The 26,002-nt window shown below is 52.5% G+C and overlaps 1 protein-coding gene across 5 annotated transcripts in view; it reads left to right on the top strand.

The window, feature by feature from the left end:
* The window catches only part of LOC140391483 (ankyrin repeat domain-containing protein 10-like), a 122,402-nt gene that overhangs the window by 19,840 nt on the left and 76,560 nt on the right, over positions 1–26,002 (top strand). For 2 of the 5 annotated variants that reach the window (XM_072475998.1, XM_072475997.1), the window contains exon 1: positions 20,272–20,405. The exons of 1 other annotated variant lie outside the window; for it this stretch is intronic. Coding sequence is in view for 2 of the 4 variants with exons in the window: in XM_072475994.1 (XP_072332095.1) it covers positions 20,208–20,405 (198 nt within the window). In the remaining 2 variants the exon portion in view is untranslated. Of the gene's footprint in view, positions 1–20,173; positions 20,406–26,002 lie in introns of those variants that run through there. 2 more of the 5 variants (XM_072475994.1, XM_072475996.1) reach the window with 2 other exon arrangements.

The raw sequence follows: 26,002 nt of genomic DNA on the forward strand, positions 1-26,002 counted from the left end.
CCGCCCGCCGCCGCGCTCACTGCGGCCCCCGGGCCGGCCTGACTGCCCCCGCCGCCCGCATGGCCGCCCCCGCTCCTCGCGCGCTGTCTCCGGACGATGGCGGCTCCCAACCTGCCGCCCGCTGCCGCCGCTCAGACTGAGCCGCAGCCGCTCCTGCCGCCCTCTAGTGCGCCCGCAGCCCGGAGCAGCGCGGCCCGGGGGGGAGACCCCCCCCCCCCCCCAGAGAGACCCCCCCCCAGAGAGAGACCCCCCCCCCCAGAGAGAGACCCCCCCCCCAGAGAGACCCCCCCGAGAGAGACCCCCCCGAGAGAGACCCCCCCCAGAGAGAGACCCCCCCCCCAGAGAGAGACCCCCCCCCAGAGAGAGACCCCCCCCCCAGAGAGACCCCCCCGAGAGAGACCCCCCCCGAGAGAGACCCCCCCCAGAGAGAGACCCCCCCCCCCAGAGAGAGACCCCCCCCCCCCCGAGAGAGACCCCCCCCCCCCGAGAGAGACCCCCCCCCCGAGAGAGACCCCCCCCCCCCCGAGAGAGACCCCCCCCAGAGAGAGACCCCCCCGCGGCCCGGGGGGAGAGACCCCCCCCCCCGAGAGAGACCCCCCCCCCGAGAGAGACCCCCCCCAGAGAGAGACCCCCCCCGAGAGAGACCCCCCCCCCGAGAGAGACCCCCCCCGAGAGAGACCCCCCCCCGAGAGAGACCCCCCCCCCCGAGAGTGACCCCCCCCGCGGCCCGGGGGGAGAGACCCCCCCCCCAAGAGAGACCCCCCCCCCCGAGAGTGACCCCCCCGCGGCCCGGGGGGAGAGACCCCCCCCCGAGAGAGACCCCCCCCCGAGAGAGACCCCCCCCCAGAGAGAGACCCCCCCCCGAGAGAGACCCCCCCCGAGAGAGACCCCCACCCCCCAGAGAGAGACCCCCCCCGAGAGAGACCCCCCCCGAGAGAGACCCCCCCCGAGAGAGACCCCCCCCGAGAGAGACCCCCACCCCCCAGAGAGAGACCCCCCCCAGAGAGACCCGCCCCCGAGAGAGACCCCCCCCCAGAGAGACCCCCCCAGAGAGAGACCCCCCCCGAGAGAGACCCCCCCCGAGAGTGACCACCCCCGAGAGAGACTCCCCCCCGAGAGAGACCCCCCCCCGAGAGAGACCCCCCCGAGAGAGACCACCACCCCGAGAGAGACCCCCCCCCAGAGATACCCCCCCCAGAGAGAGAGACCCCCCCGAGAGAGAGACCCCCCCCCGAGAGAGACCCCCCCGAGAGAGACCCCCCCCGAGAGAGACCCCCCAAGAGAGACACCCCCCGAGAGAGACCCTCCCCGAGAGAGACCCCCCCGAGAGTGACTCCCCCCGAGAGAGACCCCCCGAGAGAGACCCCCCAGAGAGAGACCCCCCCAGAGAGTGACCCCCCCAGAGAGTGACCCCCCCCGAGAGAGACCCCCCCAGAGATAGACCCCCCAGAGAGAGACCCCCCCCATAGAGAGACCCCCCCGAGAGTGACCACCCCCCCAGAGAGAGACCCCCAGAGAGAGACCCCCCCAGAGAGAGACCCCCAGAGTGACCCCCACACTCAACCCCTCCAGAAAGAGACCCCCAGAGAGAAAGAGATACCCCCAGAGAGAGACCCCCACACACACACAAACCCCAGAGAGAGACCCCCCGAGACAGACCCCCTCACACAGACCCCCCAGAGAGACCCCCCAACACGCCTGCTCCAGAGAGAGACCGCCCACAGAGAGAGAGAGACCCCCACACACCCCCAGAGAGAGAGAGACCCGACACTGACCCCCCCCCCCCTGAGAGACCTCCCTCCCGAGAAAGACCCCCCACACTAACCCCCCAGAGGACCCCTACACACTGACTCCCCCCAAACATCCCCCAGAGAGACCCCCACACACACACACTGATCCCCCCCCCCCAGAGAGACACCATCCCTCTCAGAGAGAGAGACCCTCCCAAACTCACCCCCCCAAAACAACCGTCCCCAGAGAGAGCCCCCCACACCACCCCAGAGAGAGATCCCCACACTGACCCCCCCCCCCACCCCAGGGAGACCCCCCACACTGATCCTCCCCCCCCCAGAGAGAGAGACTCCCTCCCACACACACAGATCCCCCAACCCCCCTCCACATTGAACCCTGCCAGAGACAGACCACCCCCAGAGAGGGACCCCCCACAAGAGAGACCCCCCTGAGAGAGACACCCCCAGACAGAACCTCTCCGAGAGAGACAGAGAGCCCCCAAAAAAACACACACACAGACGCTCCTGCCCATAGAGTGAGACACCCCCCCCCCAGGATTAGAGAGACCCCCCAACATCCTGTCACCCACACACACAGACACCCCCAGGAGAAAGACCCCCCAACCCACGCCCAAACCCCCCCCCAAACCCTCCCCCAACACCTTCCACCCATAAAACACCCCCAACACCCTCCACCCACACACACAGCCCCCCCCGGAGAGAGACCCCCCCAGTACACCCCTAAACCCCCCCCCCAACACCCTCCACCCACACACACAGACCCCCCGAGACAGAACCCCCAACCCACCCCCAAAACACCCCCCAAACCTCTCCCCCAACACCCTGCCACCCACACACATAGCACCCCCAGAGACAAACCCCCCAGCCCACCCCAAACCCCCTCCACCCACACAGACCCCACCAAACCCCAAAAACCTTCTAGCCACACACAGCCCCCCCAACACCCTGCACCCACACACAGACCCCACAACACCCCCAATCCTCCTCAACCCCCCCCCCCCCCACAGACCCCCCTCCCCCGGAGAGAGAGACCCCCCAACTCCCACTGACTCCCCGCAAAACACCCCACATTCTCTCATGGACCCAACCAACCCCCCCTCCCCCACCAGACCCCCCATCTCCCCCTCACAAACCCTGCCCTCAATCCATTCCCCCTCACAAATCCACCCCTCAATCCCTTCCCCCTCACCTCATAACTCCCTTTCCGTTTTTTTAAATTTAGAGTACGCAAATATTTTTCCAATCGAGGAACAATTTAGCATGTCCAATCCACCTACCCTGCACATCTTTGGGTTGTGGGGGTGAGACCCACGCAGACATGGGGAGAATGTGCAAACTCCACACGGACAGTGACCCAGAGCCCAGATCGAACCCGGGACCTCGGCAGCCCCATAACTCCCTTTCCACCAGCCCTCAGCCGCCCTCCTCAATGCTTCAACCCTTCTCCCCATCACCCCTCTCCCCATCACCCTCTCCCAACACCCCCATCCCTCTCCTCAACTCTCCTATGCCCCCCCCCAACGCCAATTCTCCCCCTCCCCAAACACTCTCCACCACCCTGGCTCTCCCTTTCCCCACCTCCGCTCTTCCCCTTCTCCCCACCTCCACTCTCCCCACTCCCCTTCACTACCCTCACCTCCCCAAACCCTTTCCTCACCTCTCACTCCCTTCCCTTCCCCCACTCCCGTACCCCCACCTCCCCTCACCCGACCCCCACTCTCCTTTCCCCACTCCACTTCTCCCACTTCCCTTCCCCTCCCCATTTCTAGATCCCCCCTTTCCGCCCCTCCTTTTCCCTCTCCCTCTCCCCCTTCCCCGTCCTCCTCTCCCAGGCCCTCCCATCTCCTATCTGCCTCCTTCTCCCTCCTCCCCACAGACTGGTTAAAGGCAATATCTAAATGCAAATTCTTTCTTTGAAGTGCAGTTGAATCAGAAATCAGTGAATGACTCTGTTCGGGGTGATGTTGGCAGACACTTTCAGTTGAAGATGCATTGTAAAATAATATAAGTGGTACATAGGGACAGTGTGGCTCTGAGGCAGAGCAGACAGGGAGAAGTTGCTGAACACAGTGGGTCTGGTGACCTGAAGTGCATATGTTTCAATGCAAGAAGTATTACGGGTAGGCAGATGAACTTAGAGCTTGGATTAGTACTTGGAACTATGATGTTGTTGCCATTACAGAGACCTGGTTGAGGGAACATAGAACATAGAAAATACAGCACAGACAGGCCCTTCGGCCCACGATGTTGTGCCGAACCTTTGTCCTAGATTAATCATAGATTATCATTGAATTTACAGTGCAGAAGGAGGCCATTCGGCCCCTTGAGTCTGCACCGGCTCTTGGAAAGAGCACCCTACCCAAACTCAACACCTCCACCCAACACCAAGGGCAATTTGGACATTAAGGGCAATTTATCATTGGCCAATTCACCTAACCCGCACATCTTTGGACTGTGGGAGGAAACCGGAGCACCCGGAGGAAACCCACGCAGACACGGGGAGGACGTGCAGACTCCGCACAGACAATGACCCAAGCCGGAATCGAACCTGGGACCATGGAGCTGTGAAGCAATTGTGCTATGCACAATGCTACCGTGCTGCCCTTAAGAACAAATAAATCTACACTATATCATTTTACCGTAATCCATGTACCTATCCAATAGCTGCTTGAAGGTCCCTAATGTTTCCGACTCAACTACTTCCACAGGCAGTGCATTCCATGCCCCCACTACTCTCTGGGTAAAGAACCTACCTCTGATATCCCTCCTATATCTTCCACCTTTCACCTTAAATTTATGTCCCCTTGTAATGGTGTGTTCCACCCGGGGAAAAAGTCTCTGACTGTCTACTCTATCTATTCCCCTGATCATCTTATAAAAGGGCAGGATTGGCAGCTAAACGTTCCAGGATTTAGATGTTTCAGGCGGGATAGAGGGGGATGTAAAAGGGGTGGCGGAGTTGCGCTACTGGTTAGGGAGGATATCACAGCTGTACTACGGGAGGGCACCTCAGAGGACAGTGAGGCTATATGGGTAGAGATCAGGAATAAGAAGGGTGCAGTCACAATGTTGGGGGTTTACTACAGGCCTCCCAACAGCCAGCGGGAAATAGAGGAGCAGATTGGTAGACAGATTTTGGAAAAGAGTAAAAACAACAGGGTTGTGGTGATGGGAGACTTCAACTTCCCCAACATTGACTGGGACTCACTTAGTGCCAGGGGCTTAGACGGGGCAGAGTTTATAAGGAGCATCCAGGAGGGCTTCTTAAAACAATATGTAGACAGTCCAACTAGGGAAGGGGCGGTACTGGACCTGGTATTGGGGAATGAGCCCGGCCAGGTGGTAGAAATTTCAGTAGGGGAGCATTTCGGGAACAGTGACCACAATTCAGTAAGTTTTAAAGTGCTGGTGGACAAGGATAAGAGTGGTCTGAGGGTGAATGTGCTAAATTGGGGGAAGGCTAATTATAACAATATTAGGCGGGAACTGAAGAACCTAGATTGGGGGCGGATGTTTGAGGGCAAATCAACATCTGACATGTGGGAGGCTTTCAAGTGTCAGTTGAAAGGAATTCAGGACCGGCATGTTCCTGTGAGGAAGAAGGATAAATAACGCAATTTTCGGGAACCTTGGATAACGAGAGATATTGTAGGCCTCGTCAAAAAGAAAAAGGAGGCATTTGTCAGGGCTAAAAGGCTGGGAACAGACAAAGCCTGTGTGGAATATAAGGAAAGTAGGAAGGAACTTAAGCAAGGAGTCAGGAGGGCTAGAAGGGGTCACGAAACGTCATTGGCAAATAGGGTTAAGGAAAATCCCAAGGCTTTTTACACGTACATAAAAAGCAAGAGGGTAGCCAGGGAAAGGGTTGGCCCACTGAAGGATAGGGAAGGGAATCTATGTGTGGAGCCAGAGGAAATGGGCGAGGTACTAAATGAATACTTTGCATCAGTATTCATCAAAGAGAAGGAATTGGTAGATGTTGAGTCTGGAGAAGGGTGTGTAGATAGCCTGGGTCACATTGAGATCCAAAAAGACGAGGTGTTGGGCGTCTTAAAAAATATTAAGGTAGATAAGTCCCCAGGGCCTGATGGGATCTACCCCAGAATACTGAAGGAGGCTGGAGAGGAAATTGCTGAGGCCTTGACAGAAATCTTTGGATCCTCACTGTCTTCAGGTGATGTCCCAGAGGACTGGAGAACAGCCAATGTTGTTCCTCTGTTTAAGAAGGGTAGCAAGGATAATCCAGGGAACTACAGGCCGGTGAGCCTTACTTCAGTGGTAGGGAAATTACTGGAGAGAATTCTTCAAGACAGGATCTACTCCCATTTCAAAGCAAATGGAAGTATTAGTGAGAGGCAGCATGGTTTTGTGAAGGGGAGGTCGTGTCTCACTAACTTGATAGAGTTTTTCGAGGAGGTCACAAAGATGATTGATGCAGCTAGGGCAGTGGATGTTGTCTATATGGACTTCAGTAAGGCCTTTGACAAGGTCCCTCATGGTAGACTAGTACAAAAGGTGAAGTCACACAGGATCAGGGGTGAGCTGGCAAGGTGGATACAGAACTGGCTAGGTCATAGAAGGCAGAGAGTAGCAATGGAAGGATGCTTTTCTAATTGGAGGGCTGTGACCAGTGGTGTTCCGCAGGGATCAGTGCTGGGACCTTTGCTGTTTGTAGTATATATAAATGATTTGGAGGAAAATGTAACTGGTCTGATTAGTAAGTTTGCAGACGACACTAAGGTTAGTGGAATTGCGGATAGCGATGAGGACTGTCAGAGGATACAGCAGGATTTAGATTGTTTGGAGACTTGGGCGGAGAGATGGCAGATGGAGTTTAATCCGGACAACTGTGAGGTAATGCATTTTGGAAGGTCTAATGCAGGTAGGGAATATACAGTGAATGGTAGAACCCTCAAGAGTATTGAAAGTCAGAGAGATCTAGGAGTACAGGTCCACAGGTCACTGAAAGGGGCAACACAGGTGGAGAAGGTAGTCAAGAAGGCCTACGGCATGCTTGCCTTCATTGGCCGGGGCATTGAGTATAAGAATTGGCAAGTCATGTTGCAGCTGTATAGAACCTTAGTTAGGCCAACTTGGAGTATAGTGTTCAATTCTGGTCGCCACACTACCAGAAGGATGTGGAGGCTTTAGAGAGGGTGCAGAAGAGATTTACCAGAATGTGGCCTGGTATGGAGGGCATTAGCTATGAGGAGCGGTTGAATAAACTCGGTTTGTTCTCACTGAAACGACGGAGGTTGAGGGGCGACCTGATAGAGGTCTACAAAATTATGAGGGGCATAGACAGAGTGGATAGTCAGAGGCTTTTCCCCAGGGTAGAGGGGTCAATTACTAGGGGGCATAGGTTTAAGGTGCGAGGGGCAAGGTTTCGAGTAGATGTACGAGGCAAGTTTTTTACACAGAGGGTAGTGGGTGCCTGGAACTCGCTACCGGAGGAGGTGGGGGAAGCAGGGACGATAGTGACATTTAAGGGGCATCTTGACAAACACATGAATAGGATGGGAATAGAGGGATACGGACCCAGGAAGTGTAGAAGATTGTAGTTTAGTCGGGCAGCATGGTCGGCACGGGCTTGGAGGGCCGAAGGGCCTGTTCCTGTGCTGTACATTTCTTTGTTCTTTGTTCTCCTGGGCTTTCCTGAGCAGATAAACTTCAATATTCAAAGTTTGCATTGTTAAGTTTTAATATTTTATTATCTGTTCTGAGGCAAGGGGAACACAACAGTAAGTCTTTAAAACTGGGAACATCAAGTATATAAAGTGATTCCAATCAGTGGCCTTCTCATCTGAAACACAACAGCCCCTCAGACTAAATGACACTGTCATTCAGACATTTTTAATAAGAATTCTTGGGCTTTAAGATATTCAAAATCATTTATCGTGAGTTGCTGAGTTAAACCTGTCATAGACCATTAGACATAGGGGCAGAATTAGGCCATTCGGCCCATCGAGTCTGCTCCGCCATTCAATCATGGCGGATATTTTCTCATCCCCATTCTCCTGCCTTCTCCCTATAACCCCTGATCCCCTCATTAATCAAGAACCTATCTAACTCTGTCTTAAAGACACTCAGTGATTTGGCCTCCACAGCCTTCTGCTGCTAAAAAATAAAGATCTCAAATATAATTACACTGTTTATTATGCAAATATTAGTTTTTTTTTACTAACTGCTTCTCACACATAGTTGGGTGTTCCACGGCCATTGGCTATTTATATCAGTACTGCCCAGAGTAAGACTAACAAAACGTCAGGTTTGGAATCCAGCAGAAGAAACTTTTAAAGTTATATTTTCCGCTGAATTAGGTCAGCAAAATAGTTCTGTGAGTCTGAAATTAGATTCTAGTGCCCCGATTTCAATACATGTACACGTTACCCCACTGTATGGGCAATTCTGCACCGAATACAACATCCTTCTTCCCGACACCAGGTAACAACTACAGTAAATTATAAAAGAAACTTACAGTTGTCAAGAAAAATAATTCTCCTCACCCCTGCCTAAAAGGGCAACCCTAATTTTAAAACAGTGCCCCCTCATTCTCACCCACAAGAGGAAACATCCTTCCCACGTCCACCTTGTCTTCTTAGGCCGTCCCACAGGGTCAAGGATGATTTCCTTTCACTCCAGGGAAGGGGGGGGGGGGGGGCGGTGGCCCACTCCAGGGAAGAGGGGGCGGGGGGGTCCTGCGGTGACTGAATAGGCCAATCCTGGAGCCGCAGACCCTGCCACAGGTAGGGAAGGTAGTGAGCAATTGTGCGTGATCTTTCCGCTGCTTACGTTTGTCCTCCACAAGCTCCACTCGGTGATGCTCAAGGTGGTCGGGCCTTCGTGGATGCTCCTTCCTCAGATTGTGCTTTTTGGAGCAACCCCACATGTTGATGGGGATGTTGCATTTATTTAGGGAATCTTTTAGATTTGGAGCATTTCCTCTGCCCCCTAGTGATGGCCATTGCGGAGCTCGGAGTAGAGCTCTAGATTAGGGAGTCTTGTGTCGGGCATGCGGACAATGTGACCCGCCCATCGCAGTTGGTCAAGTGTGACCAGTGCCTCGATACTGGGGATATTGGCCTGGGGGAGGACGGTCACATTGGTACACCGGTCCTCCCAGTGGATTTGCAGGATTTTGCGGAGGCAGCGTTGTGATATCTCTTCAGGGATTTGAAGTGACTGCTGAACATTGTCCATGTTCCTGATCCAGGAGGGCTGGGACCATGGCTGCCCTGTGCACCATGACCTTGGTGCTGGATTTGAGATCTCGGTCTTCAAATTCTCTGTTCCTCAGGCGACCAAAGGTTTGGCTGCACATTGGAGTCGACGTTGGATTTAATCATCAATGTCTGATCACGGCAAGACGAGGCTCTCGACCTATGGGAAATGACTCACGTTGACCAGGGGCTTGCCATGGACCTTAATGGTCGGGGGGGGGGGGGGGGCAGTGTTGTGCAGCAAGAGGGGGCTGGTAGAGGACCTTTGCTTTCCAGATGTTTAGTTTGAGGTGCATTCTCTCAAACCCCTCAGTGATTGCCCTGACGATGATTTGTAGCTCTGCCTCTGAATCTGTGCTCACACAGGTGTCATCTGCATACTGCAGCTCAATGACAAAAGTTGTGGTGGGCTTGGTTCTGGCCTGGAGGCGTCGGAGGTTGAACAGTTTCCCGCTTGTCCGGCAGGTTAGCTCCACCCCAGCGGGGAGTTTCAGAGTGACGGGGTGGAGTGTTGCAGCAAGGAAGATGGAGAAGAGCGTTGGTGCGAGGACGCAGCCCTGCTTGACCCCAGTTTGAATTCATATTGGGTCTGCGGTGGTTCCGTTGGTGAGGATCGCACCTTGCATGTCATCGTGGAGCAGGTGGAGAATGGTGGCGAATTTCTGCGGGCAGCCGAATTTGAGGAAGATGTTCCACAATCCCTCACGGTTGACAGAGTTGAAGGCCTCTGCGAGATCCAAGAAGGCCATGGTCAGAGGTTGATGCTGCTCCCTGGATTTGTCGCGCGCTGAAGATCATGTCCATCGAGCCTCTTGATGGGGGGAAGCAGCACTGAGACTCAGGAAGCTCTTCAGCCACAGGGAGGAGACAGTTGAGGAGGATTCTCGCGATGACCTTTTCCGTGGCGCAGAGTAGGGAAATCTTGTAATTTCCGCAGTCGAAGCTGTCTGCTTTCTTGAAGGTGGTCACAGTTACAGCGTCTCTGAGATCTCCCGGCTTATCCTCTTCCTTCCAGAGGTGATGAGATCATGGATTTGTGTCAGGAGTGCCTCTCCACTGCATTTTAACACTTCAGCGAGGATTCCATCTGGAGACCTTGTTTTTTAGATGGCCCTTTCGACCTCACAGCAGGTTGGGGTTGTGCTGAGATGGTGAAGGGTACTGCGTTGCGGGATGGTGTCGAGGGCACATCAAGGACTGTGCCTTGGTTGAGGAGGTCCTCGAAATGCTCTCTCCAGCAGGTGTTGACTGCCTCTCTGACTTTGATGAGCGCCTCTCTGTCTTTGGCTCTCAGTGGGGTAGGGCCCTGGATGCGCTGAGGAAGCCGTGCGTGTCATGGTTGTTGCCGAGTTGCTGAGTCTCCTCTGCTCTCCTCTCTCTTGTTGCACCTTGGCCTTCAGTTCCCTATCGGCTTGTCTTCTCGTTCCAGCTTCGGTGGAGCTGCATGTTGAGGAACGCCTCGCGGTTGCGGCCTAGAAGGTCCTGGATCACCTGTCCGTTCACGTTGAGCCAGTCTTAGTGTTTCCCGTCGAGAGACCGAGCGCCTTCTCGCAGGTGCTGAGTGTTGTGGCTTTTAGATTGGAACAGCCGCTGTGGGCTCTCCGGCTCAGGACCATTGTCATCGCCACGTTGGCTGTGAGGTGCCGACTGAGTAGGTTTTTCTTCTCGGGGTCTTTGAGTCCAGCCACATTGAGTCTCCTGTGGCAGAGTTTTTTCTGTCTCTGCTAGTTTGGGGCTTGGGCGTTGGAGGTGGCAGAATGGATCAGTGAGTGGTCAGTCCAGCGGGCACCTGCTCCGGTCACGGTGTGGGTGATGCGGACATATTTCCAGTCCCTCGCTCGAACAATGATGTTGTTTATTAGGTGCCAGCGCTTGGAATGGGGACATTGCCATGAGGTCTTGTACTTGTCTCTCTGGCGGAACAGAGTGTTTGTTATGACAAGTCATGTTCTGGGAAACCCACGCCCACTACCCTCTAAAAGGACAAGGGCAGCAGATACCTGGGAACCCCACCACCTGGAGGTTCCCCTCCAAGCCACTCACCACCCTGACTTGGAAATATATCGGCCGTTCCTTCACTGTCGCTGGGGCAAAATCCTGGAACTCCCTCTCTAACAGCACGGTAGGTGTACGTACACATGAAGAACTGCAGCGGTTCAAGAAGGCAGCTCACCCCCACCTTCTGAAGGGCAATTAGGGATGGGCAATAAATGCCCACATCTCGTAAATGAAATTTAAAAAATTTCATCAGCAGGTTGGGGTTTTAGATAATAGCAGAAGATTACAAGGAGATATTGACAGATTAGGTGAATAGGCAAAATTGTGGCAGATGAAATTCGATGTAAGCAAGTGTGAGGTTATCCGTTCTGGACCAAAAAAGGATAGAGCAGAGCACTTTCTAACTGGAAAGAGGTTGGGTACAGTGAATGTCCAAAGAGACTTGGGGGGTTCAGGTGCACAGATCCTTAAAATGCTACGAACAAGTACAGAAAATAATCAAAAAGGCTAATGGAACGTCAGCCTTTATATCCGGAGGATTGGAGTATAACCGGGGTTATGCTGCAGCTTTGCAAAACCCTGGTTACACCCCACTCAGAGTCACTGGGAGCAGTTCTGGGCACTACACCTTAGGAAGGATATTTTGGCCTTAGAGGGAGCGCAACGTAGGTTTACAATAATTATACCAGGAGAGATTATTCAAATTAGACCTGTTTTCACTAGAATTTAGAAGGTTAAGGGGAGATCTGATCAAAGTATTCAAGATATTAATAGGAAAAGACAGGGTAGAGAAAGATAAACTATTTCCACTGGTTAGAGATTCTAAAACTCGGGGGCATAGTTTAAATATTAGGGCCAGATCGTTCAGGAGAGATGTTGGGAAGAACTTCTTCACTCAAAGGGTGGTAGAGGTCTGGAACTCTCTCCCACACACAGCAGCTGAAGCTGGAACAGTTGCTAATTTTAAATCTGAGATGGATAGATTTTGGTTAAGCAAAGATATTACGGGATATGGGCAAAGACAGGTACATGGAGTTAGGTGGCACAGCAGCCATGATCCCGTTGAATGGCAGGACAGGCTCGAGGGTGTGTTCCAGGTCCCAAAATTAATTTAGGTAGGTGGGATGGGCCTGTGCGTGGGGTGGTCATTGTTTACCAATGACCACACGGTCCCAGCGGAGTGTGGTCTTGGCCCAGTGGCATGGAAATCTAAGATGACTGGAGAGGAACTCTGCTGGAGGATGTGGAGTAACAAACACTCGTCATCCACCAGCCATCGTCCTGCCTGACAGTGATACCATTTTTGAAGTGTAGCACGGTTGCTTCACAGCTCCAGGGTTCCAGATTCGATTCCCGGCTTGGGTCATTGTCCGTGCGGAGTCTGCACGTTCTCCCCGTGTGTGCGTGGGTTTCCTCCGGGTGCTCCGGTTTCCTCCCACAGTCCAAAGATGTGCAGGTTAGGTGGATTGGCCACGATAAATTGCCCTTAGTGTCAATAAAAAAAGGTTAGGTGGGATTACTGGGTTACAGGAATAGGGTGGCGGTGTTGACCTTGGGTAGGGTGCTCTTTCCAAGAGCCGGTGCAGACTCGATGGACCGAATGGTCTCCTTCTGCACTGTAAATTCTATTAAACAAACCCAGTCTGTACAACCTTTCCTCATAAGTCATCCCACTCATTCCCGGGATCAGTCTAGTAAACCTCCTCGGAATCACCTCCCACGCATTTACATTCTTCCTGAAATAAGGAGACCAATATTGCACATAGTATTTGAGATGTGGTCTCAACAACGCCCTATAAATGTGAAACATAAACATCCTTACTTTTATGTTCAATTCTCCTTGTAATAAAGGATAGCATTCCATTAGCCTTCTTAATTACTTGCTTTATTTGCATGAGACACTTCTGCACTCAAAATTCGACAGTTATTCTCCACTTAAGTAACACTCTGCTTTTTTTATTTTTCCTGCCAAATTGAACAACTTTACATTTTCCCTCATTATACTCCATCTGCCAGATTTGTGTCCACTCACTCAACCTACCCATATCCATGTGCAACCTCTTTATATTCTCTTCACAGTAGACTTTCCTACCTATCTTTGTGTCGTCTACCAGGCCTTCGCTTCCCTCATCTAAGTCATTGATATAAATTGTAAAAAGGTGAGGTCCCTGCACGATTCCATCCTGCCAATCGCCCATTTATGCATACTCTCCGTGTCCTACCAACCAGCTAATCTTCTATCCAGGCTAATATTTTACCCCCTACACCATGCGCTTTTATTTTCTGCAGTAATCTTTGAGGCACATTCAAGTGTTTTTTTGGAAACCCAAGTGCAACACGTCGACAGGCTCCCCATAATCCACAGCGCACGGTCCTCCTGTAAAGACCTCAACAAATTGGTTAAACAGGATTTCCCTTTCACAACACCATGCTGACTCTTCCCAATTACCTTGACTTTATATGGTTCATTCAGTTTTGTTTCAGAGCCCCCAGGATGTTGATAATGGGGGAGGGGGGGGGGGGGGGTGTTCAGTGATGGTAATGCCATTGAATTGCAAGGAGTGATGCTTAGGTTCTCTCGTCGGAGATGGTCATTCCCTGGCATTTGTGTGGTGTGACTTACTTGCCATGTATAATCCCAAACCTGAATGTTGTCCAGATCTTGCTACATATTGACATGGACTGCTTCAGTATCTGAGGAATTAAGGAAAGTACTGTACAGGGTGGCACGGTGGTTAGCACTGCTGCCTCATGGCGCCAAGGACCCGGGTTCGATCCCGGCCCCAGGTCACTGTCCGTGTGGAGTTTGCACATTCTCCCCGTGTTTGCGTGGGTTTCACTCCCACAACCCAAAGATGTGCAGGGTAGGTGGATTGGCCACGCTAAATTGCCCCTTAATTGGAAAAAAAGAATTGGGTACTCTAAATTTATTTTAAAAAAGAATAGCACTGAACATTGTTCAATTATCAGTGGACATCCCCACTTCTTTTTTTTAATATAAATTTTGAATACCCAATTATTTATTTATTTTCCAATTAAGGGGCAATTTAGCGTGGCCAATCCACCTACCCTGCACATCTTTGGGTTGTGGGGGTGAAACCTAAGCAGACACGGGGAGAATGCGCAAACTCCACACGGACAGTGACCCAGAGCCGGGATCGAACCCGGGGCCTCAGCACCGCAGTCCCAGTGCTAACCACTGTGCCACATGCCGCCCTGAACATCCCCACTCCTGACCTTATGATGGAGGGAAGGTCATTGATGAAGCAGCTGAAGATGGTTGGGCCTACAACACTACCCTGAGGAACTCCTGCAGTGATGTCCTGGAGCTGAGGTGATCGACCTCCCAAGAACCACAACCAGCTTCTTTTGTGCCGGGTATGACTCCAACCAGCGGAGAGTTCTGTTCGCCCCCTGAGCTTGCTGACCTCCACTGCTTCTCAGTTCAGCAATTCCTCGATTTAAAAATTCCCTGTTCTCACATCCATCCATGGCCTCACTCCTCCCTATCTCTGTAATCTCCTCCAGACCCACAATCCTTCATAATCTCTGCGCTCCTCTAATTCTGGAGACTTGAACACCCCCAATTTTACTGTATCACAGACATTTCCTTTTTTTTTTAAATTTAGAGTATCCAATTATTTTTTTCCAATTAAGGGGCAATTTAGCGTGGCCAATCCACCTACCCTGCACATCTTTGGGGGTGGGGTGAGACCCACGCAGACATGGGGAGAATGTGCAAACTCCACACAGACAGTGACCTGGGGCCGGGATCGAACCTGGCACCGTGAGGCAGCAGTGCTAACCACTGCAACGCCTTGCTGCCACACAGACATTTCATTTTGATCTTTTTCCAACTTTCTCCCCTTTTCTTTGCTAAAACCGTATTGCATTTCCAACCCTCCCAGCTCTTTTTTTAAAAAACATTTTTATTAGAGGTTTTTTCTTTTAAAGCATAACAAAAATGAACATAAACAAATCTGTACACACCAGTCACAGTTTACAATTTACAAAAGCTCCGCATTGAATTAGCCTCCTGACCCCTCCCCTTCCTGCTATCTGGTGAGTTTTCGTTATTCGCTGGTTCAACAGTCCTGACCATACTGGGGTAGTGTAACGATACATATATTACACCACAAAGAACAAAGAAATGTACAGCACAGGAACAGGCCCTTTGGCCCTCCAAGCCTGCGCTGACCATGCTGCCCGTCTAAACTACAATCTTCTACACTTCCGGGGTCCGTATCCCTCTATTCCCATCCATTTCATGTATTTGTCAAGATGCCCCTTAAATGTCACTATCGTCCCTACTTCCACCACCTCCTCCGGCAGCGAGTTCCAGCCACCCACTACCCTCTGTGTAAAAAAACTCACCACGGTGGGTTGTTCTTATGTATTTGTCTGTATTTGGTGTGATCGGCTTATGTGCCTCCCTCTTCCCTCCTCCCTCCCCCTCTCCCTTTTTGTTGGTGTCTGTGGTCCCTCTGAGAGTTCCCCCCTCCCCCTCCCCTCGCTCTATTGGCTGTTGGTTACAATCAGGTCCTGGAGCAAGTTGGTGAATGGCCTCCACGTCTTGTGGAAGCTCTCCTCTGACCCTGATCTTTTCCAGGTGGAGAAATTCCGACAAGTCTGCCAGCCAGTCTGCAGCTGTCGATCGCCAGCCGAGCAGGATTCAACGGCGGGTGATTAGGTAAGCAAATGCAAGGGCGTCGGCCTCCTCCCCATGAATAGTTCTGGCTGGTCTGAAACCAGAAGACTGCCACTCTCGGGCACGGCTCCATCCTCACCCTCTCAACCTTGGACATTGCCTCAAAGAAGACTGTTCAGAACCCAACAAGCCTGGGGCAAGACCAGAGCATGTGGGTGTGGTTGGCCGGGCCTCCCTGGCACAGCTCACATATGTCCGCCACCTCCGGGAAGAACCTGCTCATTTAGGTAACTTCCCGGTTCTGATGTAAGATCACAAACCTGAAACATTAACTCTGTTCCTCTCTCCACAGCTGCTGCCAAACCTGATGAGTGTTTCCAGAATATCCTGCTTTTGGGCAAATGTATTTTCCCAGTTTATCAAATTGTCGGACAGGCCAGGTGCTCTTTTCAGGGGTACACTCAAACTAAGGAACAGCCCAGTCTATGAAACAAGCTGGTAGCTGTCTACACTGACAGTGTTAGTTACTCATCGAAGAGGGGCCGTTAGCACCACCTACTGGCTAAAGGATCACTTCCAGTCAAGCAGAGGACAGGGACTTGCAAAACAATGCTCCTGGGTGGAAATCTCACATGAGCAGGGTGCGCCATCTGGAAAATGCGGTGGCTACAATCCATTCCATCCACGGCAGCAGGAACGAGAGAGGGCTGGAGCTTCTCGAGGGAGAGGCAATGAAGGGGAGGAGCAAGGGGGCAGAGAGTGAGAACTGTTTTTGGAGGGATGAAGAAAGGAAGAACTTGATTGGAGCTGAAGTAAATAAAATATTGAGTTGATGTATTGGGCATGAAGAGAATTTGAATATGAAATAGTGTGGGGTTGGACAGGGTTCTGTGTGAAACGGAGGGAGTTGGATGGGGTACAGTTTGCGTGAAGGGATGAGGAGTTGGATGGGTACAGCAGAAGCAGCGATAGACAGAGCTAAGCGATCCCACAAGCAACAGATCGGATCTACGCTCTGCAGACTTCCTACATCCAGTCGTGCAATGGCGATAGACAATTAAACACACTGGAGAAAGAAGCTCCATAAATATCCCCATCCTTAATGATGGGAATCCAGCACATCAGTGAAAAAGTCAAGGTTGAAGCATTTGCAACAATCTTCAGTTAAAGTGCCAGATAGATGATCCATCTCCGTTTCCTCCGGACCTTCTCAGCACGAATCCTCACACTCCAGATTCCAATCTTCAGCAAATTCAATTCACCTCGAGTGATATCACGAAACGGCTAAACACACTGGATACTGTCACGACCCCTGGGCCAGTGCACGGTCAATGGGTCAGTTCCAGCCCCACTTGACCCAGAGTCTCAACACAAGTGAAATTAGATGTTATTATAAAATATCCGAGGACTTTGAGCCAAAAAAGTTGCAGTCACCTGGTTTGTAAATTTTTAAAAAATAACCTTTTATTATTCAACAATAATATCATTAAACTTTTCATTCTTGGTTTTTGTTAATGAATTCAAATTTCACCATCTGCTGTGGTGGGATTTGAACGCAAACCTGCTGAGCATTACCCTGGATTTGTGGCGAAATGCCGCTACACACTGCATCCACTTGCAGCTCTGCTCCAGGTTTTGCTGCTCCACTCTGGGTTTTTCTGCTCCATTCCAGATCTTGTGGCTCCACTTGGATTTCACGGCTCCAGTCCAGGTTCTCTTGCTCCAGTCTGGGTCTCACGATTCCACTCTGGGTTTGCATGCTCCAGTCTGGGCCTTGTTGCTCCAAACCGAGTTTCGCAGCTCTGCTCCGGGGCCTGCGGCTCAAGTTTCGATCTTGCGGCCCGCTCCAGGTATTGCGGCCCCGCTCTGGGTCTTATTGCTCCAGTCGGGCCCTGCGGCTCCAATCCGGGTCTTGCGGCTCCAATCCGGGTCTTGCCGCTCCAGTCCAGAGTTTGCTGATCCAGTCCGGGTCTTCCAGATATTTATTATTGTCACAAGTAGGTTTACATTAACACTGCAATGAAATTTCTGTGAAAATCCCCTAGTCTCCACATTCCGGCGCCTGTTCGGGTACACCGAGGGAGAATTCAGAATGTCCAATTCACCTAACAGGACATCTTTGGACTGTGGGAGGAAACTGGAGCACCCGGAGGAAACCCACCCAGACACTGGGAGAACGTGCAGACTGCACACAGGCAGTGACCCAAGCCGGGAATCGAACCTGGAACCTGGTGCTGTGGAACAACAGTGCTAACCACTGTACTACCGAGCCACCAGGTCTTCTTACAGTCCGGGTTCTGCTGTTCCAGTCCGGGTCTTCTGGCTCCAGTCCAGGATTTGTTGATCCAGTCCAAGTCTTTCAGGTCTTGCGGCTCCAGCTCTTGTGGCTCTGGTCCAGGTCTTGCCGCTCCAGTCCGGGTCTTGCTGCTCCAGTCCAGAATTTGCTGATCCAGTCCGGGTCTTCCAGATATTTATTATTGTCACAAGTAGGTTTACATTAACACTGCAATGACATTTCTGTGAAAATCCCCTAGTCTCCACATTCGGGCGCCTGTTCGGGTACATGGAGGGAGAATTCAGAATGTCCAATTCACCAAACAGAACATCTTTGGACTGTGGGAGGAGGTCGGCAGAAAGCGGGTAATTATAGGCCGGTAAGCTTAACTTCGGTAGTAGGGAAAATGCTGGAATCTATCATTAAGGAGGAAATAACGGGGCACCTGGAGGGAAATTGTCCCATTGGGCAGACGCAGCATGGGTTCACAAAGGGTAGGTCGTGTCTGACTAATTTGGTAGAATTTTTTGAGGACGTTACCAGCGCAGTAGATAACGGGGAGCCAATGGATGTGGTATATCTGGATTTCCAGAAAGCTTTTGACAAGGTGCCACACAAAAGGTTGCTGCATAAACTAAAGATGCATGGCATTGAGGGTAAAGTGGTAGCATGGGTAGAGGGTTGGTTAACTAACAGAAAGCAGAGAGTGGGGATAAATGGGTGTTTCTCTGGCTGGCAACCTGTAACTAGTGGGGTCCCTCAAGGATCAGTGTTGGGCCCGCAGTTGTTCACAATTTACATAGATGATTTGGAGTTGGGGACCAAGTGCAATGTGTCAAAGTTTGCAGACGACACTAAGATGAGTGGTAAAGCAAAAAGTGCAGAGGATACCGGAAGTCTGCAGAAGGATTTGGATAGGTTAGGTGAATGGGCTAGGGTCTGGCAGATGGAATTCAATGTTGCCAAGTGTGAGGCTATCCATTTTGGGAGGAATAACAGCAGAATGGATTATTATTTAAACGGTAAGATGTTAAAACATGCTGCTGTGCAGAGGGACCTGGGTGTGCTGGTGCACGAGTCGCAAAAAGTTGGTGTGCAGGTGCAACAGGTGATTAAGAAGGCTAATCGAGTTTTGTCTTTCATTGCTAGAGGGATGGAGTTCAAGACTAGTGAGGTTATGCTGCAATTGTATAGGGTGTTGGTGAGGCCGCATCTGGAGTAGTGTGTTCAGTTTTGGTCTCCTTACCTGAGAAAGGACATATTGGCACTGGAGGGAGTGCAGAGGAGATTCACTAGGTTGATCCCAGAGTTGAGGGGATTAGATTATGACGAGAGGTTGAGTAGACTGGGACTGTACTCATTGGATCTTATTGAGACATATAAAATTATGAAGGAAATAGATAGGATAGATGCGGGCAGGTTGTTTCCACTGGTCAGGGAAAGCAGAACTAGGAGGCATAGCCTCAAAATAAGGGGAGGTAGATTTAGGACGGAGTTTAGGAGAAACTTCTTCACCCAAAGGGTTGTGAATCTCTGGAATTCCTTGCCCAATGAAGCAGTTGAGGCTCCTTCTTTAAACGTTTTTAAGAAAAAGTTAGATGCCTTTCTAAAGAATAAAGGGATTCGGGGATATGGTGTACGGGCCGGAAAGTGGAGCTGAGTCCACAAAGATCAGCCATGATCTCATTGAATGGCGGAGCAGGCTCGAGCGGCCAGATGGCCCACTCCTGTTCCTAGTTCTTATGTTCTTATGTAAACCGGAGCACCCGGAGGAAACCCACGCAGACACGGGGAGAACGTGCAGACTCCGCACAGACAGTGACCCTAGCCGGGAATCGGACCTGATGCTGTGGAGCAACAGTGCTAACCACTGTACTATCGAACCACCAGGTCTTCTTACAGTCCGGGTTCTGTCGCTCCGGTCCGGGTCTTCTGGCTCCAGTCCAGGATTTGCTGATCCAGTCCAAGTCTTTCGGGTCTTGCGGCGCTCCGGTCCGGGTCTTGCGGCGCTCCGGTCCGGCTCTTGCGGCGCTCCGGTCCGGCTCTTGCGGCGCTCCGGTCCGGGTCTTGCGGCGCTCCGGTCCGGCTCTTGCGGCGCCCCGGTCCGGGTCTTGCGGCGCTCCGGTCCGGGTCTTGCGGCGCTCCCTTTGTCTGGGTCGGGCGGGAAGCGGAGAGGCGGCGGGCGGAGCGGGGCCGAGGCCGGGGACGTGCGGAGCCGAGGCCGGGGACGTGCGGAGCGGAGCGGGGCCGAGGCCGTGCGGAGCGGGGCCGGGGACGTGCGGAGCGGGGCCGAGGCCGGGGCGGACCGGGCGGGGATGGCGTGCTGGGGCCGCGAGCGCGGCTTCTCCGGGGACGAGCTGCTGGCGCTGCGCTTCCCGCTGCACCGGGCCTGTCGGGACGGCGACGCGGCGGCGGTGGGCTCGCTGCTGGCCGCCGCCTCCCTCAGCGACTGCCGCCTGGAGGACAACGTGTACGGCTGGAGCCCGCTGCACTGGGCCGCGCACTTCGGCAAGGTAAGGCCGGCCTCGGGCCACCTATACAATCCATAGGCACCGCCATACACTCTCATACCCCATATAGAATCTCCACAATGTGAGGTAAGGATGGCCAGCTAGCTGCGAATAACAAATACCGATAAACACATCCATATGTATAAACCATATGGATAAAACATCAATACTTTAAAATACAATGTAAACGCACTTCATTAAAATGGTATATCTGTGCACTTCCTGTCAACCTCATCCGCCCCATGTTAACTGCCTATGTAAACATGTCACGCCGCAGTTACAGCTTTCTGCCAGCAGGGGCAGCACAAACCCATTCCATCCTAAACATGGAGATGGGAGTTAACGATGGAAATTGGCCAGAGGGAGGACAGGGTATGGCTTTAACGTGAGGTCTGAGCTGTAGGCTGCACCCACCGGCCGGTAAACCCCCCCCCCCCCCCAATCCTGCTTAACCTCAACACCACCATTGACTGCACCCAGTTACCTACCTCTGCAGCGAGCCTCGTTACGTATATCTACAATATATATTACTCCGCTGGCAGGAGGGTGCAGCTACGGTGCCAGAAGTTTACAGTTTCAATTACAAATCTGAACATAGGAAGGAATTAATGACGGACAAGTTGACAGGAAGCGTCGCAGATGCAAGTTTTTAAAGACATTAAATGAATGTATTTATATATAGATCTCGACCTGCTCTGTGTAAATATTATGAATAGACTAATATAAACTGCATATGTTTATATATGACATAAGTGAGGGAGTGAAATTCAATAATCCCGACTGCGACAACCACTTACATAAAATAAAACTACAACCAAAATGTTTTGAACATTAATAAAATGAATGGTTATATAGATTTAGATTGAATTATATAAATAAAATTAAATATTTTTTAAATCCTGCATCCGCTTATATTTTAGGTCAGCTTTTCTATTACCAACTCCCCTGCCCACATTTATAATGGAAACTCCTGATGTAAACCTGTCACATTGTAATTATGTTCTCTGCCAGTGGTAGTGCTGGTTTGGGGGTAATCAGTGTGACAAGTTTACACAGGAAGTTTTCCATTGTAAATGTGGAAAGGGCGATTTCTAATGCACATATAGCAATAAAGATATAATAAGCAACTTTAAAACAGGAAGTGATTTATACCTGCCCTGCCCCCAACCCCAAATCCACTGCGCTAGAACACGACACCCTACACAAGGTCATACCATACCCATGTACAATATCACATGAGATTGGCTTCCACATCTTAACGTGTGTCTAATTTTATAAATATAAATTTAACATCAATACCTAAGACATAAAGAAAAGAGTTACACTGCCTGAAATAACCTTAATCGAATTACCAAATTGTCTGACACACAATCTGCAAGATACAATATTTGAACACAAAGCGCCGAGACCATTGGGAAATAATCTTTTCAATAACAACTGAATCAACATGAATTTTTGTTGTGAATTTGGCTCCCGAAGTCAGTAAATCACAGTGCCGGGTTTCCCCAATCCAGACGATCAGTTCCTATTACTGCCCCCTCGCAGCATTTCGACAATGGACACATCACTGGTGGGCAGCATCAAGCACTGAAAATCGCCTCCAGCAATGAGGACACCGAACTATGAGCTGTCTTGTACCTCCAGCCATCAGGACATCGAGCCACTGGCAAAATCTGGGGCGTTGATTCCCCCTCTCTGCCCACGACAGTGCTTTTCCCCCAACCTCCCAGACACGGATTTCAATCTTATGCCTGCCGTCACCCCTTTCCTCTCCCCTCAAGCCACTATGATTCTGCCTCGTTTTCCACCCGTATGCCACAGCAACCCCCGGTTCCTCCTCCCCTCCGGCTGCCACAACCCCGGGTTTCTCCCCCTCCCCAGTTGCCGTGAACCCGGGTTTCCTCCCCCTTCGATCACAGCAACCCCCGGTTCCTCCGGCCACACGACCTCAGCTCGTCCACTCACACCGCTGCAATCCCCGGTTTGTTTGCTGCGACCCCGGTTCGTCCGTTGTAACCCCCGGTTCCCCCCTCTGCTGCAATCCCCGGTTCCTCCCCTCCGTCCGCTGCAATCCCCGGTTCCTCCCCTCCGTCCGCTGTAACCCCCGGTTCCTCCCCTCCGTCAGCTGCGATCCCCGGCTCCTCCCCTCCGTCAGCTGCGATCCCCGGTTCCTCCCTTCCGTCCGTTGTAACCCCCGGTTCCTCCCCTCCGTCCGCTGTAATCCCCGGTTCCTCCCCTCCGTCCGCTGTAATCCCCGGTTCCTCCCCTCCGTCAGCTGCGATCCCCGGTTCCTCCCCTCCGTACGTTGTAACCCCGGTTCCTCCCCTCCGTCCGCTGCAATCCCCGGTTCCTCCCCTCCATCAGCTGCAATCCCCGGTTCCTCCCCTCCGTCCGCTGTAACCCCCGGTTCCTCCCCTCCGTCAGCTGCGATCCCCGGTTCCTCCCCTCCGTCCGCTGTAACCCCCGGCTCCTCCCCTCCGCTGCGATCCCCGGTTCCACCCCTCCGTCCGTTGCAATCCCCGGTTCCTCCCCTCCGTCAGCTGCGATCCCCGGCTCCTCCCCTCCGTCCGCTGTAACCCCCGGCTCCTCCCCTCCGTCAGCTGCGATCCCCGGCTCCTCCCCTCCGTCCGCTGCAATCCCCGGTTCCTCCCCCCTCACACCATCAGGAGCACTATTCCCCCCAGCCCGCCAGCCAACAGGTGCTACATTCACCCCTCTCCGACCACTAGTACCCACGTTGTCCTCACCTCTAGTCACTGGACACCCATTCTCACAACCTCCGGCGATTGGCACACATCCCTTCCCAAACTTTCAGGATCAGCACACTGGGAAAACTGCAGTCGCCTTAATGGACAATCAACAGGGACCCAGACAGCGAGTATTCTGTCAAATTTAGGGATCCTGTCACTGAACAAACTGGCACCTGCAGGGATCTGGTCACCAAACATACTGGTCAGTGAGCAAATCGTCACAACCATGGACCTGGATATTGAGGAAGCTGTCATCACCAGGGATCCGGATCCAGTCACTCAACCAACTGTCTATCTAGGGATCTGTTCATTAAGCAAACTACCACTTTTAGCGGTATGGTCAGTGAGCGAATTGCCACCTCCAGGGATCCAGTCACAGAGCAAACTGCCACCTCCAGGGATCCAGTCACAGAGCAAACTGCCACCTCCAGGGATCCAGTCACAGAGCAAACTGCCACCTCCAGGGATCCAGTCACTGAGCAAACTGCCACCTCCAGGGATCCGGTCACTGAGCGAACTTCCACCTCCAGGGATCCGGTCACTGAGCAAACTGCCATCTCCAGGGATCCGGACACTGAGCGAACTTCCACCTCCAGGATTCCAGTCACAGAGCAAACTGCCATCTCAGGGATCTGGTCACTGAGCAAACTGCCACCTCCAGGAATCCAGTCACTGAGAACCATTGTCTCTTGTGATCTGGGCAGGAATCTGGTCGGCAAATAAATTGCCATATCCAGGGATCTGGTCATTGAATTTACAGTGCATAATGAGGCCATTCAGCCCATCGAGTCTGCATCGACCCCCGGAAAGAGCACCCTACCTACGTCCACGCCTCCACCCTATCCCCGTAACCCAGTAACCCCACCCAACACTAAGGGCAATTTAGCATGGCCAATCCACCTAACCTGCACATCTTTGGACTGTGGGAGGAAACCGGAGCACCCGGAGGAAACCCACGCATACACGGGGAGGATGTGCAGACTCCGCACAGACAGTGACCCAAGCCAGGAATCCAACCTGGGACCCTGGAGCTGCGAAGCAACAGTGCTAACCATTGTGCTACCGTGCCATCCTTCTGGACAAAGGTAATCTCGGGGGTTTCAAGTCAAGGAGAAAATTGCTGCAAACTGGGATCTGGTCACTGAGCAAATTGTAATCTCCAGGGATCTGGTCATGGAGCAAACTCATCTCCAGGGATCCAGTAACTGAGCAATCTGTCATCTCCAGGGATCTGGTCACTGCAAACCGCCACTTCCATGGATCCAGTCACTGAGCAAACTGTCACCCCCTGGGATCCAGTCACCGAGAACCACTGCCACCAGGGATCCAGTCACTGAGTGAACTGTCGTCTCCTGGGATCTGGTCATGGAGCAAACCACTGCCACCAGGGATCCGTTCACGCGCCAAACAACCATCACTAGGGATCTAGTCACCAAGCAAACCAACATCACGCCTATGGTCACTATGACAACCACCATCACCAGGGATCCACCAAACGGACATCGCCAGGCATCCAGTCACTGCGCAAACTCATCACCAGGGATCCAGTCACTGCGCAAACTTGTTGCCAGGGATCCAGTCACTGAGCAAACTGCCATCTCCAGGGATCCAGTCACAGAGCAAAAGGTCACCACCAGGGATCCGGTCACTGAGCAAACTCATCACCCGGGATCCGGTCACTGAGCAAACTGCCACCTCCAGGGATCCGGTCACGGAGCAAACTGCCATCACCAGGGATCCAGTCACTGAGCAAACTGTCATCACCAGGGATCCAGTCACTGAGCAAACTGCCATCACCCGGGATCCGGTCACTGAGCAAACTGCCATCACCCGGGATCCGGTCACTGAGCAAACTGTCATTACCAGGGTTCCAGTCACTGAGCAAACTGCCAACTCCGGGGATCCAGTCACTGAGCAATCTGCCATCTCCAGGGATCCAGTCACTGAGCAAACTGCCACCTCCAGGGATCCAGTCACTGAGCAATCTGCCACCACCAGGGATCCGGTCACGGAGCAAACTGCCATCACCAGGGATCCAGTCACTGAGCAAACTGCCACCTCCAGGGATCCAGTCACTGAGCAATCTGCCACCACCAGGGATCCGGTCACGGAGCAAACTGCCATCACCAGGGATCATAGAATTCATTTCATAGAATTTACAGTGCAGAAGAAGGCCATTCGGCCCATCGAGTCTGCACCGGCTCTTGGAAAGAGCACCCTACCCAAGGTCAACACCTCCACCCTATCCCCATAACCCAGTAGCCCCACCCAACACTAAGGGCAATTTTGGACACTAAGGGCAATTTAGCATGGCCAATCCACCTAACCTGCACATCTTTGGACTGTGGGAGGAAACCGGAGCACCCGGAGGAAACCCACGTACACACGGGGAGGACGTGCAGACTCCGCACAGACAGTGACCCAAGCCGGAATCGAACTTGGGACCCTGGAGCTGTGAAGCAATTGTGCTAACCACAAGGCTACCGTGCTGCCCACTTAGATTTAGAGTACCCAATTCATTTTTTCCAATTAAGGGACAATTTAGCGTGGCCAATCCACCTACCCTGCACATCTTTGGGTTGTGGGGGCGAAACCCACGTAAACACGGGGAGAATGTGCAAACTCCACATGGACAGTGACCCAGGGCTGGGATCGAACCCGGGACCTCGGCGCCGTGAGGCTGCGGTGCTAACCACTGTGCCACCGAGCAACAGATCCGGTCACTGAGCAAACTGCCATCTCCAGGGATCCAGTCACTGAGCAAACTGCCATCTCCAGGGATCCAGTCACGGAGCAAACTTCCATCACCAGGGATCCAGTCACTGAGCAAACTGTCATCACCAGGGATCC

Source organism: Scyliorhinus torazame, chromosome 15 (genome assembly GCF_047496885.1).
Source record: "Scyliorhinus torazame isolate Kashiwa2021f chromosome 15, sScyTor2.1, whole genome shotgun sequence".
NCBI lineage: Eukaryota > Metazoa > Chordata > Chondrichthyes > Carcharhiniformes > Scyliorhinidae > Scyliorhinus > Scyliorhinus torazame.